Here is a 12,884-nt window from a genome sequence, read left to right as displayed (position 1 = left end):
AAATATGAGGTCTTATGCCAGTTTTTAAAGTTTCTCTTTATAGACTTATCTTGGCCAGATATTTTACCAAAAGAAAAATGAACAGGATTTCATAAAGCATGTCTTAATCTGAATAACTATTTAAGGATTTAGAAAAACCTAAAAGACCACTGGAAAATTTAGAAAAAAACTGATTTTGGAGATAGCTGCGCCAGCATACTTAGAAGATCAATAAATCAATCAAGAAGCATTTATTAAGCTCCTACTATATTCCAGGTTCCATCCTAGGTGCTGGGGATAGAAGTAAAAAGAATGAATTTATTTCCTTGAGACTTCACACAACACTTCATATATCTCTACAATTAGAAAATTAGCTCCTTGAGGGCAAGGATTACATCAAATACATCTCCTTATTAATGTCTAGCACTGCACAGTCAAGAATTCAGTCCAATGAGTACAATCTTTGACATTTGTGCGTTTCACTTTTACAACTTCATGCATTCACGTGATTTTAACCATAACCTCATTTTCATTTTCACCTTGGCAACCATATACATTGGCTGCTAGGTGCAGCTGGAAAAATATGTAAGGAGGATATAGGTAAATTTGTGGAGAAGTTGGTCTCCTCCCAGGTGCTTCACTGGTCTTGTTCACCCTACCATTGTAGAGTAAAGAACACCCCATGTATTCATGGCATATAATACCCTCACATCGCCATTTGTCACAGGTTAAGACTCAGGTTAAAAATGCTTTAGTTTTAAAAATTTTAGTTGCTGAACAGCATTTATTGTACTGTAGATTTCACGTGATATGAAAAGTGAATGCTGTCTAAAATCAATTTTTTTAATTGACAAAAGGTTACAGAATTCTAGGGAATTATTTATGAGAAAAAATGTTTTGCATGTTAACCAGTTTTACTTTGTGTGCTGCATTCTGTAGGTTATTTCATGGTTAATGTGTTAGAAGATCATATTATCAGAATTAGTGTTTTGTTACAAATAATTGCATGCTGAAAAGTATATTTTCAGTAATCTCTAGTGAAATAATACAGTGTTTAGTGGTTGTAAGAACCTAATCCCTGATTTCTAATAATTTCAGGATATCATGTGGCCCCTGCTCTCAAGTATCTTACAACTGGGTTGGGAAGACAGGACAGGAAAGTATACATTTATAAATAATTAGAGAAAAGTAGGACACAGCATATAGAACTTCAGAAAGGCTGAGGCCACATAACCTAGCCCTCACCTAAGCCTCAGTAACCTCTATAGCATCCCTGACAAAGGCCTTAGCTTGGACTTTATTTGGTGGAGAGTTTGAGGACAGGAGAATAACAAAGTGTTGTGCTCTAGGAGGATTAACCTGCCAGTAGTATTAAGGATGAATTTTGGAGGAACACACCAGTGTTTTCATCATCCCAATGACCAGAGTCTGACTTAAACACTGAGTAACCTAATCTGCCCCTTTGATACTCAACCTGTCATCAGTTAAATTGGCATTTAGTGCAGATCTGACCTTTCCCTTTCATTTATGGGAACTAGACTAGACTGGTCACAAGTAAAGGTTAATAAGGTCTGGGTTATGGATAGTATTTAGTACAAGAACTAAGAAAAGGGGGTAAGCCACACCATAGCCCTGGTGCCACCCTCTGGACCTCTCCATCATGCTCCAGGAAGCTTCTTATCCTACAAGATCATTTTGGCCCCAGAACTCACACCTCCTCAATACCTCTTGCCCCTGTGATCCCTTTCTTCCTCTGACTAGAGGGCCGAGATCTCTACTCCCAGATCCTCCATTGGAGGAGGATGCCATCTCTTCTTTTCCCACCCAGCTGCACTCCTGGGTACTTCCCCATCATCCCTTCCCCACCAGTGCTGGTATCTTCTCCCACTCCTGTCTGTACCCTTGCCTCGACCCTCTACTTCTATCTGTTGTGTTCAAAGTATAGTGAAAGCTCTTGAGGGCAAGGACTGTCTCTACCTCTCGTCATATTCCCAGCTCTTTGCACAGTGCCTGGAATATATTAGGAGCTTAATATATGTTCAGTGATTAACCACATGAGATATGTGGCCCATTAGACCATTCCACGTCCCTCTTCTTTCCCTTCTATACTGTCTCTACCACTGTCCTTTCTAGTTCTTCTGTTCTCCCCTCTTTGCTCTCCTATCTGCCCTCCTTTCTTCTTTTATTTCTCTCCATTCCCCCTTCTGTTTCCTTTCACCCCTTTATTTTATCCTCTAATGACTTCTGGGTATTGGTTAGGCCACTTGCTGACACAAAAGTTTAAAAGTCTGTTCACTCCCACTTTGGACTACCATGACTTTATGTGTTCACATTATGGGGTATGAGAGATGATGGTAAGGTTAAATGGATTATTTAGCTGGCTAAATGCCCAAATCAGACAGGAATAAATAAAGGTGATCCATCATTTATAAAGTGTTTAGTTATTTTGTTCAATAGTTTTATCAGTGATTGGGTTAAAGCAAAGATGCCATGTGTCAAGGGCATTATTTATACATGAGCTAAAGTATCCTTTTTCAGTTCTCCCATCATATTTTAGGAGGGATATTGAAAAACTAAAGGGTGTCCTTAGGAGATCAGCTATGTTAATAAAAAGATCAGATACCATGGCTATATGAGGCAATGTTGAAGGAAGCTTGGAGAGGAGAATAAATAGAGAGGATATGATAGGTTTATTTAGGCATTGGAAAGGCTGCCATGGGAAAGAGGAAAGAGGTTTGTTCCGCTTGGGTCTAGGGGTCAGAAGTAAGAGTAGAAGAGAGAAAATGGTGGAGACAAGTTTTGGCTAAACATAAGAACTTCCCTAACCGGGACGTGCCCAACTGAGATGTGATACTTTAGGAGGTAATGAGTTCTCCATCACTGGAGATCTTCAAGGAAAGGCTAGATGATAACCCATCAAGAATAGTAGGGATTCCTATTCCACAAAATACTTCCAGTTCTAAGTCTATGGGTCTAGGATTCTATAAAAGGCTATATTTGTAAGTTGGAATAAATTTACACTTGCTGATTTTACCAACTAGAGAGGGTCCAGGAGCAGTGTCTTTCTAGAAAATCTATGTTTCATAGAAAAGATGCCAAGACTAGTTTTCCTCCTGCTTAGTTATGATCCCATAACTACTACAAAAAAGAATCTAAATTGGGTTTGTGAATGTCTGACTTTGGAACTTGAAAAAAAATCAGACAAATTACCTTAGGGCTTAATTTAAAAAAAAAAAAAAGAAAACTCAAAAAAGAGACGATGAGCTACCGTTTAATCTTCCTTTTTGAGAAGGCCATCCCACACTCTATAAACAGCTGAAAAGGAAAATGTCTCTGATTTGACAGGACACAATGAATCTAACACAATACGGAAATGCCAAGAGACGTGTGCGGGGGAGGAAGGCCTTCCTTGATGGGCTGGCACGGAGGAGGCCTGAATGATCCGACGTTTCCATTTCTAAATTTTCTCCCTGAATAGAGGCTATTGTGTGAGCAAGATTCCAGCAGCACTGAGAGTCCCTAAGAGTGTTGGGATTTACTAACCCTTGTGCCAGATGAAGCTGGAAAGTATTGAGCAGAAGGCATTTTTACAATATTTGCCTGTTTTCTTCAGAGAAAATCACGTGGTCCAATTATTGTAGGTTTTCTGGCTGACATATTATTTGTTCCTTGCATAGAAGGAGTCTTGGGGAAAGAGAGAATGATGCAAGTATCGTGGGGAAAAGGGAGGGCAGGAGCGGGGCGGGGGGGGGGACAGGAGAAACAGAGTTCTCACTCCAAAGGATGGACATTGGGAGAACCCACCAATATGAAACCAGTGGCTCTTGGACTATATTGTTCCAAAAGGTGAATAATCATTCAATCAACAAACATTTATAAAACTCCTACTGTATGCCAGATTGTGGGTATACAATGATACAAACAAAACAGTCACTGCCTCAAGGAGGTCCCATTCTATCAAGGACCATTGGAACAATTCTTAAATAAATTAAACACTCCACGCAGCAGTCTTTCATAACATTTATCCACTCCCTCCCTTGAGATAATCTGTGTAGGAGAGAAAGTGCTAGACTTGGAGCTACAGGGATCTGAGTTCAAACCCCAGCTCTGACACTTAATAGCTGGGCAACCCTGAGCATGGCATTTCCCATCTCAGAACGTCAGGGTCACTTTTCACATGGAGACACTCCCATGGACCAGAGGAAAGTGCTTTGCACACTCCTCAGTACTAGAGAAAGGTGAGTTCTCATTATTATGTCATATCCCTTGTCTCATGTTGTTGGTCTGCTTTGGGTACTCTCCCATAAGCACATAAGGAGCTGTTGACGAATGATTCGTGACCTTCCAAAACACTCTAGGTAGCCCAGAGCATCACAGATGCTGACCCCATCCCCCTAAATCCAATTAGGAAGCCATAAGCAAGAATAGCTTGAACCAGCTGGCACACACATATCATTTAGGGTTGGGGGTAGGGGTGGGGGTGGAGGGACCATATTGGGAATTCCTAGTGAGGAAAATCCCTAGATACAGGTCAGAATCTGCTAAGAAATTCATAGTGGGAGAGAGCTTCCCCAGGGCACAAAAGGGGAGTGTGCCAGGCTCACACAGATATCCATGACCCTCCTCATTCCCTCCATCATTTGAGTCTCCATCAAATCACGGGGTTGAACCAAGTGATTCCCTAGGCACCTTTCCTCAGCAGTAGTGCAAGGGAGAGGGCACTGAAGTGAAGGTCAGGAGACTTGAGTTTGAATCCCATCTCTACAAAATACTGTACAGGCAACTCACTCCCCCTCCTTGGAGCCTCAGTTTCTTCCTCTGTGCAAGGAAGTGACTGGAGTAGATAGACAGCCTCTAAGATCCTTTGCAGTTCTAAAGGCTCTGCTCTATGAGAGGCACTAATAAAACAGAATATGTCCATTCTGTGCATTATTACGAATCCCAGCTCCCAGAAGGTCTTCCCTAGGGAAGCATCTTCCAAGGGTCTGCCCTTAATAGGAAATGTGTTAGCTAAATGTGGAGGAGGGGCAAGGTCAAGTCTGCTACAGAAAAAGTAACAACAGCCAGAACAATGAGGATGGGTTAACTCCAGAGTAACCCCTCCTAACCCTAATCCAGTAACCCTTAATCCTGACACAGATACTGAGTAGCAAAGCTGAGGGCTACCTATCCATCTATGATCTCTCTCTCTCCCTACCCAACCATCTATCTATCTATCTATCTATCTATCTATCTATCTATCTATCTATCTTTCTTTCTTTCTTTTTTCTTTCTTTCTTTCTATCTTATCTATCTATCCTTCTTTCCCTATCCATCCATCCATCCATCCACCCATCCCTCTATCTCCCTATCTATCTACCTATTCATCCATCCATTTGTCTATCTATCTACCCATCTATCTATCTATCCATCTCTCATTATAGATTTAGAGTTGGCAGGAACTGACTGTAGGGGTCAAAGAGTTCAACCTTTTTCTTTTACAGATGAGAGAGGCTCAGAGAGGTTGTGACATCTGTGAAAGAAGGGAGGGATTTCAAAAGCTACACATGGAAGGTTGGTCAGGAAGAATCCATTCCTGATGTCAGAGATGCTATGAGCAAAGACCCTATAAGGATATCGATAACAATGAAATGCAGTGTAGAAATGTAAATAGGATTTACCTAGCACTTGTGACTTGGTCTATGTTCACATTTTGATGTTGAAGAATGTAACAGTGATGGACTTCCCAGGATGCTGCAACTCTCCAGCCCAGCTAAGACTTTAGCATTTCTACACAAATGCTCATAATGAAGTTACCTGATTATCACTAATAATAACGATCATAACTCACATTTATAGAGCACCTGAAGACTTATAAAGTATTCATTTAAAAGGTCCATGCTTTTTAAAAATTTAATAAGTTTGATTTCAAATCTTTTTCAATAAATTTGATTTAAATTCTTTTCACTTCAACACTAGTAAAGCTGATTCATTTGGCTCTATAGGCTCTATATATTGGCTAGAAACACATTATCAGGGCTTTATCAAGGTTTTCAAAGAGGAAACTTACCACTGAAGGGTGGCAGGCGTTGAATGGGGTTTGGACGCTCGGTTATTTTCTTTTTCCTCATCTGTGAAAGGAAAGAGAAAGAGAAAGAATTAGATTTGGTAGGCAAAGGCAAAGGGTCTTGACTCTCTCTGGTGGAGGAGTGGTGTGTGCGCCTGCCTGTTTGGTCTCCCATCCACAGTTACACTCCTGCAATGGACACTTCACAGCACTTGGCGCAGTGGGCACAAGTTAAGAGGACCTGAGTTTGAATCCTGGTTTTGCCTCTTAGTAGCTGTGTGACCTTGGGCAAGGCCAAGGTCTCTTCATCTATAAAGGGAGAGGGTTGGGCGAAGAGGCCTCTAAGGTCCCCTTTATGACTCTATGATCATCAGACATGCTAGGAAAGCTAATGAAGCTTAACCAAACAGTGACAGAGGGTAACTTGCAAGTACATAACCATGGGCCTCGGGATTCTTTTACGCAGCCGGCACACAAGATTGGATTGTGAGCTTCTTGAGGGCAGTGACTGTTGCTTGCCTCTTTTTATATCCCTAACACTTAGCACACTATCTGCAACGCAGGAGGTACTTAATAACTATTTCTTGATGATTGATAGTTGATAGATCATTAGAGAAGAAAGCGGGTACTTAATAACTATTTCTTGACTATTGATTATTGATAAGAGATCATCAGAGAAGAAGCCTGTTTAAAGCCTTTCTCTGCTGTAGTCCAGGAGCCTTTAACTGTTACATAGTAAGCTTCTTGAGGACAGGGATTGTATTCTGCCTCTTTCTGTATCTCCAGCCCTTAGCACAGTGTGTGGCATATAGTAGGTACTTAATAAAGGTTTATTGACTGACTGACAAGATACTACTAACTCCTCCCTGTCTCCAAACAGAATTTCACAAGACAATGCGATTCTTCAGCCCAGCTAAGAGTCTAATATAAGGCTTTTCGTGTAAGTTACCTGATTATCATTTTGAATGACCACTATAACTCACATTCACGGGATGATCAGGCACATCTAGCTAGGAGGCCCAAAGCAGTAGGCACTGGTTCTGGGTCAATGTCCAGCCTTACATCTAGTCATCGTCATCTTTCCATGCAGGCCCCTGCCACGTAATGGCCCCAAAACACCACAAAGTAGGAAAGGCTCTGCAAGAAAGGGAATGTCTGGTCTAAATGGAGTCTGCATGGGGGTATGGAGGACCCATGTGGATGAAACCACAGAACCTGAAATAGGGCCATTGGTGATGGTGAGAATTGCTGACATGATGTTGGCATGGCTGTCACAGGTCGACTCATCCATCTTTGAACAGATGAAGAGGAAGTCAGCAGGGTCCAGTGGGAAGAACCCTGGATGTCCCTGGCTAGTGATGGGGCCTCACTGGCCTGTGCTCTAAGCCAGTGCCCATTCTTCCCCACAGATGCTGTGGGCAGTTAGGAGAAGATGTGCCCTAGGGGGATAGAGGGAGGAGCAAAGGTTTGCTAGATACAGTTTAATTATGCCATCTCAGTAAACTACCTAACAGCAGCATGACCTTGGTCTTTTCATAGGCGCAATAGATAGAGCACTAGACCTGGAATAAGAAAGACCTAACTTCAAATCCGGCCTCAGATGCTTACTAGCTGTGTGACCTTGGGCAAGTCTCTTAGCCATCCTTGCCTCAGTTTCCTCATCTGTACAATAAGTGAAGAAGGAAATGGCAAACCCCTCCAGTATCTTTGCCAAGAAAATGGTCGACATGAATGAAAACAACTGAATAACGATCTTTTCACCTACAAAGGAAGGACTTTAACTCTTCACAACCTGGACACTTTTGAATTCTCCAATCTTAATATACACTGGCCATCTTGCTGACCTTCACACCTGCTACTACATCTCCCACCCCCAAACTTTTGCCCTGGCTGTTCCCAATGCCTAGAATGCTCTTCCCCCTCACTTCTATCTCTTGGAATTCCTGTTTTTACTTCAAGACTCAGTTTGCCATCTTTTTCAATGTCCTCAGAAAAATAAGAAAAATCACACCCCAGGGCTGCCATGCCTTGCTGGGAAGGAGTAACAGTCTGCCTATAGCTAGTGTAGTCCTACCTCCTCTTCTCCTAGTCTTGGGATAATGGAATCCTGGCTACCTGGGCAAAACCACCCACCCCCCACATTCCTATCTCCCATCTGTCCCAATCCTCTCAGGTTTATCCCCTCCTATCCATTGTGCCTCTGGATACCCATTCTGTTCTGAACAAACAGCCCTCCCTCTACCTCCTCCACCATCACACCCCTCAGCTCCCATCCCCGTCCCTGAAGACCCTGCATCCCTGCTGCAGACACTACTCCAGAAGGAGTCTTCTCCTCCACTTGTAGACCCTCAACGTGCCTCCATCATTAAGTGAGCTTTTCTTCTTGGAGGGCCTCAACACTAAGATCTATTATCCAATCCAAATCTTGGCCACCATCATCTCCCCACCCCTAGGTCACTCCCTCTCCTTTCCCAGGAATTCAACTCACACATCCCTTCCAGTACAAACCTTAGTCCCCATACCTGGGAACTTCAATATGCACACCAACAGTTCCTCAAAAAGCTTGGCCTTTCAGGCACATCAGTGACTACACCTGATCTCCACCTCCACCACACACAAAGATGGTGGTACCTTTGAGCCCATGAAACTCCTCTCTCAGGCCTAACCTCTTGCCCTTCCATCTGTCCCTCAGCCTCATTTCTTCTAGCCCTATTCCTTACCCTCTTGATGACCTCTCTCTAGCTCCCTTTACCCCTCCCTGTTTCCCCAGGCCATTCCGTCACTTGGGTCTCACTTTTCATCCTTCACTATCTTGATCTTATATACTATATTGGTTGCCAAACTTTTGATTGTACATCCCTCTCAATACAAAGTATAAGTCTAATATGTGCATATTTATTTTTAAATCATCTACATGTACTGCTGTACTCAAAACTTTGCGTATTATGAAGCTTGCACACAAACATTGAAAAGGGATGAGATAAAGATGATGTAATACTTCATTCCAGCACCAACAGGGAGCCACTGGAGTTTACTGAGCAGAACGATGTGGTCAGAACCAGGCTGTAGGAAAATCACTTCAACTGGGGTGTGGAGAAATGGAAAAGGGACAGATGGGAGGCAGGGAGAGCAATTCATGAGTGATCATGTAGACAAGAGGTGATGGGGTACTGAACTAAGTGGGAGCAGAGAGAAGGGAACAGATGCAAAGGGAGGAAGCAAAAAACTGTCAGGTTGCATTGGCGGGCGGAGAGGAGTTGAAGATGGCACTGAAGTTATGACCTTGAAGGACTGGAGGGATGGTGGTGTCCTCAACAGTATTAGAGAAGTTTGGGAGGGCTAGGTGCCTGGGCCACCATTTTGGAGATTATGTGAAGCAATTCAACTTTAGTCTCAGATCTCTTGACCTTTTTCATATCTCTATCTATGCTGTTCCAAAGTGACCTTGGGTTACTCTCACCATCCACCTTCCATCATCTACCGTCCACCTTCCACCTTTTACCTTCCACTATCCACTATCCACCTTCACCCACCATCCATCATTCAACTAAATAGACATAGAAGAAGTGGACATGTGGACAGGTAACTGAAGACAGAAGGGTGAGATGGCAAGGGCCCATAACAATGAGTCAGGAAAGCCAAAAACCCAGAATGAGATGAGACTCACAATAGGTGCTAGAAAGCAAAAGGGGTTTCAGGTGGGAACTGGCTGGATGTCATGGGAAGAACTCGGATTTTCCAATCAGAAAGGCTCCAAATTCCGAGCCTGTCACTGATAACCTGGAGCACCTAGAACAAGTTGCTTACTATCTCTATGCCTTAAGTTTCTTGTTACCTAATGAGAGGAGAATTAGGTTAGATGACCTATAAGGTCTTCCTCTTTGATCCTAGGAAGACCAAATTAGCCTGATGTTGAGAGTAAATGCAAAGCTAAAAGATGGGCTAACACTGCGCAGACTAGGAGCATGGATCATTCCCTACATCATGCCTTCCCAGTTAAGCATCCCAGAACCACAGTTCTGTCTTTACAACATACTCTGACTGGGTGAGTGCGATCTTGTCAACGTCTCCTCTCCCCATTATGATTTCATCCTCCAGTCACCTTGATCTTTGTAATGATCTTAGTCTACACCTGCATTCTAATCTGATGGGGAATCTTGCCCAAGCTGGGATGACAGACTGGCTCACAGCTAGGAGGGACCAGAGTTCCTCTTGTCCAACTCCTCAATTTTCCCTGAGCAGACTCAAGATATCTGGTTAAGCAGGAAAGCCCATTAATTTCAACTCCATCTGCCTTCATCCACACCATTCTCTCCATACTCATTGTTACCACCCTAGCTCATCATGTCTACAGCCCCTTCAAGTCCTGATTATTGTATTAGCCTACTAACTGGTCTCACGGGCTGTCTCCAATCCATCTTCCTCATAGCTTCCAAAAAACCCCTCAAAACAACAAAAACCACCTTCTCAATCTATCAACCGGCTCACATCTTTACCCTATTATCCCTAGTGATACCAGAATGAAGTACACCTGGCATTTAAGGCCAGTCACAAATGACTGGCTTCCTCTCCAACCATGTATCACATGACTCCTCTTCATATATTTTATGTTCCAGCCAAAGCGGGCTACTAGATCTTCCCTGATTCTGTACTGGATAGGGCACGGATCATAATCCTTATTTTAGTCTCTTAACAGTTTTTAAATTTTGCTTTCCCCATTTACTGATAACTGTTTCATCATCAGAAAGGGATAACTTTTCTTTATCAGAACAATTCATGAAGTGTGATGGTGCATCCATCAGCATTGATGGAAGGAGCTATATTGGGAGGTAGTGAGTTCTCCATCATTAGAGGTCTTCAGGTTATAGCTGCATGACTTGTCCATGTAGAGATCAGACTAGATGCCCCTTCCATCTTTAAGATTTCATTGTTCTGTGATGAATCTCTTCCTATTTTAGTGATGGTGACTTTATGATAAATTCTTAGAGAAATATATTTTGGGGTTCAAAGTACATTCCTTTCCAATGCTAGCTTCAAATGGGCCAAAATGGATAGGATTTGGCAATCGATCACCAAAGGTTGTAAACCCTGATAATTAATGTTTATGAAAGGACAATGTAGGCATAGTCTGCCACTGTGGCCTACGTCTTTGAGAAGGGGAGTAAACAACAAAAAACTTGTCCAAATCTCTAGCTCCAGAGGCAGGTTGGTGTTGGAGAAATGGACTAGGAAGGGGGAGACCTGGGTGGCAACTTTGACTCTGGGACCTTAAGAAACTCATTTCCCCCTCTCCTGAGCCTCAATTTCCTCATCTGCCATTTGGAGAAATTGAACAAGATGATTTCTAAGGTCTTTTCTGGTTCTAAGAAGTGATTCCCGTTTAATGGTTAGGGAAACTGACACCAGACAAGTATTGTCCAAGATTACACAGCTGGGCTAGTGAAAGAATTGGATCTAAAGGGTCAAGCGTGGGGTAGTGGAAAGAATGTTAAATATAGAGCCAGGAAAAACATGGGTTCCAATCCAGTTACTGACTGTGTGATCTCAATAGATCCAAGCCTCAGTTTCATTTTTCATAAAATAGGGGGGAAAAAAGACCAGCTACCTCCCAAGGCTATCATAGAAAAAGTATTTACTGTGACCTCTAACATTTTCCTTAGCAGCCCTAAACACCTCTACAGTCGGGCCTTGATGCTGATCTCCACTCCCTCATCTCTGGCCACTATACTTTTGTACTGGTTATCCCCCCAGACTCAGAATGCTTTTTCTCCTCACCTCTCCATCTCTCATAATTCCTGGTTTCCTTCAAGACAGCTTAAGCATCACCTTCAGGAGGAAGTCTTTCCTGGTCTCTCTAGTGGCTAGTATACTCTCTTCCCTCAGGTTATCTTATCTATGTGGGGCAGCTAGGTGGTGCAGTGGATAGAGCACCAGTGCAGGAGGACCTGAGTTCAAATCTCACCTCAGACACTTGACACTCACTAGCTGTGTGACCTTGGGCAAGTCACTTAACCCCAATTGCCTCATCCTGGGTCATCTCCAGTCATCCTGATGAATATCTGGTCACTAGATTCAGATAGCTCTAGAGGAGAAGTGAAGCTGGTGACCTGCACAGCCCTCCCTCACTCAAAACAAAGTCAAGTGCAAGTCATGTTATTATTCCCTGATGGCATGGTCTTCTTTGGCAACGAAAGATGAACACACACCTTATATATGTTCTCTTTCTCTCTGTATATGTCTCTCTCACTATATGTGTATGTCTCTGTCTTTCTTTCTGCATCTCTTTCTTTCTCTGTTTATGCCAGACTCCCCTTTTAGAATGTGAGCTTCTGAGGACACCACTGAAAGTTACACCTTGAAGTGATTATAAATATAAAAGGAAAAGGAAGCTGTACATAATAGTGATTCCCAGTTTCATACACGATCCTCTTTTTCTGTTCCACTTTATATATAAAAAGGTTAGTTTATCTTAGTGTTTATTAAGTTAAGAATTTTTTAAAAAGTCAAATTATTAAAAACAGAAAATGAGCTCCCTGAGGACAAGGACTGGTTCTCTTTTGTCATTGTCTCCCCAGCACTTAGCTCAGTGGCTGGCATCTAGTAAGCATTTGACAAGTGGTTGTAGATTGAATATAGGAATGATGATAATGAATAAATAATAAATAAAATTTTAATTAGGAGTACTAATAAAAATAAATATCACATAGCTCTCATCATGTGCCAAGGACTATGCTAAGTGCTTTTAAATCATGATCTCATTTGGGCCTCACAACAACCCTGCAAGCTGTCCCCATTTTACAGATGGGGAAACTGAGGTAAACCAAGTCTAAGAGACTTGCTCTGGGTCACACAGCTAGTA

General features: G+C 42.5%; 1 protein-coding gene across 6 annotated transcripts in view; it reads right to left on the bottom strand.

Annotated features, from left to right (window-relative positions):
* Positions 1-12,884, bottom strand: part of RFX4 (regulatory factor X4) — a 128,220-nt gene that overhangs the window by 71,951 nt on the left and 43,385 nt on the right. For all 6 annotated transcript variants that reach the window (XM_072655823.1, XM_072655821.1, XM_072655822.1 and 3 more), the window contains one exon: positions 6,029-6,089. In XM_072655823.1, the coding sequence (XP_072511924.1) occupies positions 6,029-6,089 (61 nt within the window). The remainder of the gene's footprint in view (positions 1-6,028; positions 6,090-12,884) is intronic.

Source organism: Notamacropus eugenii, chromosome 3, assembly GCF_028372415.1.
Source record: "Notamacropus eugenii isolate mMacEug1 chromosome 3, mMacEug1.pri_v2, whole genome shotgun sequence".
Lineage (NCBI taxonomy): Eukaryota > Metazoa > Chordata > Mammalia > Diprotodontia > Macropodidae > Notamacropus > Notamacropus eugenii.
Note: the sequence above shows the minus strand (reverse complement) of the source record. Positions and strands in the feature narration are given on the sequence as shown.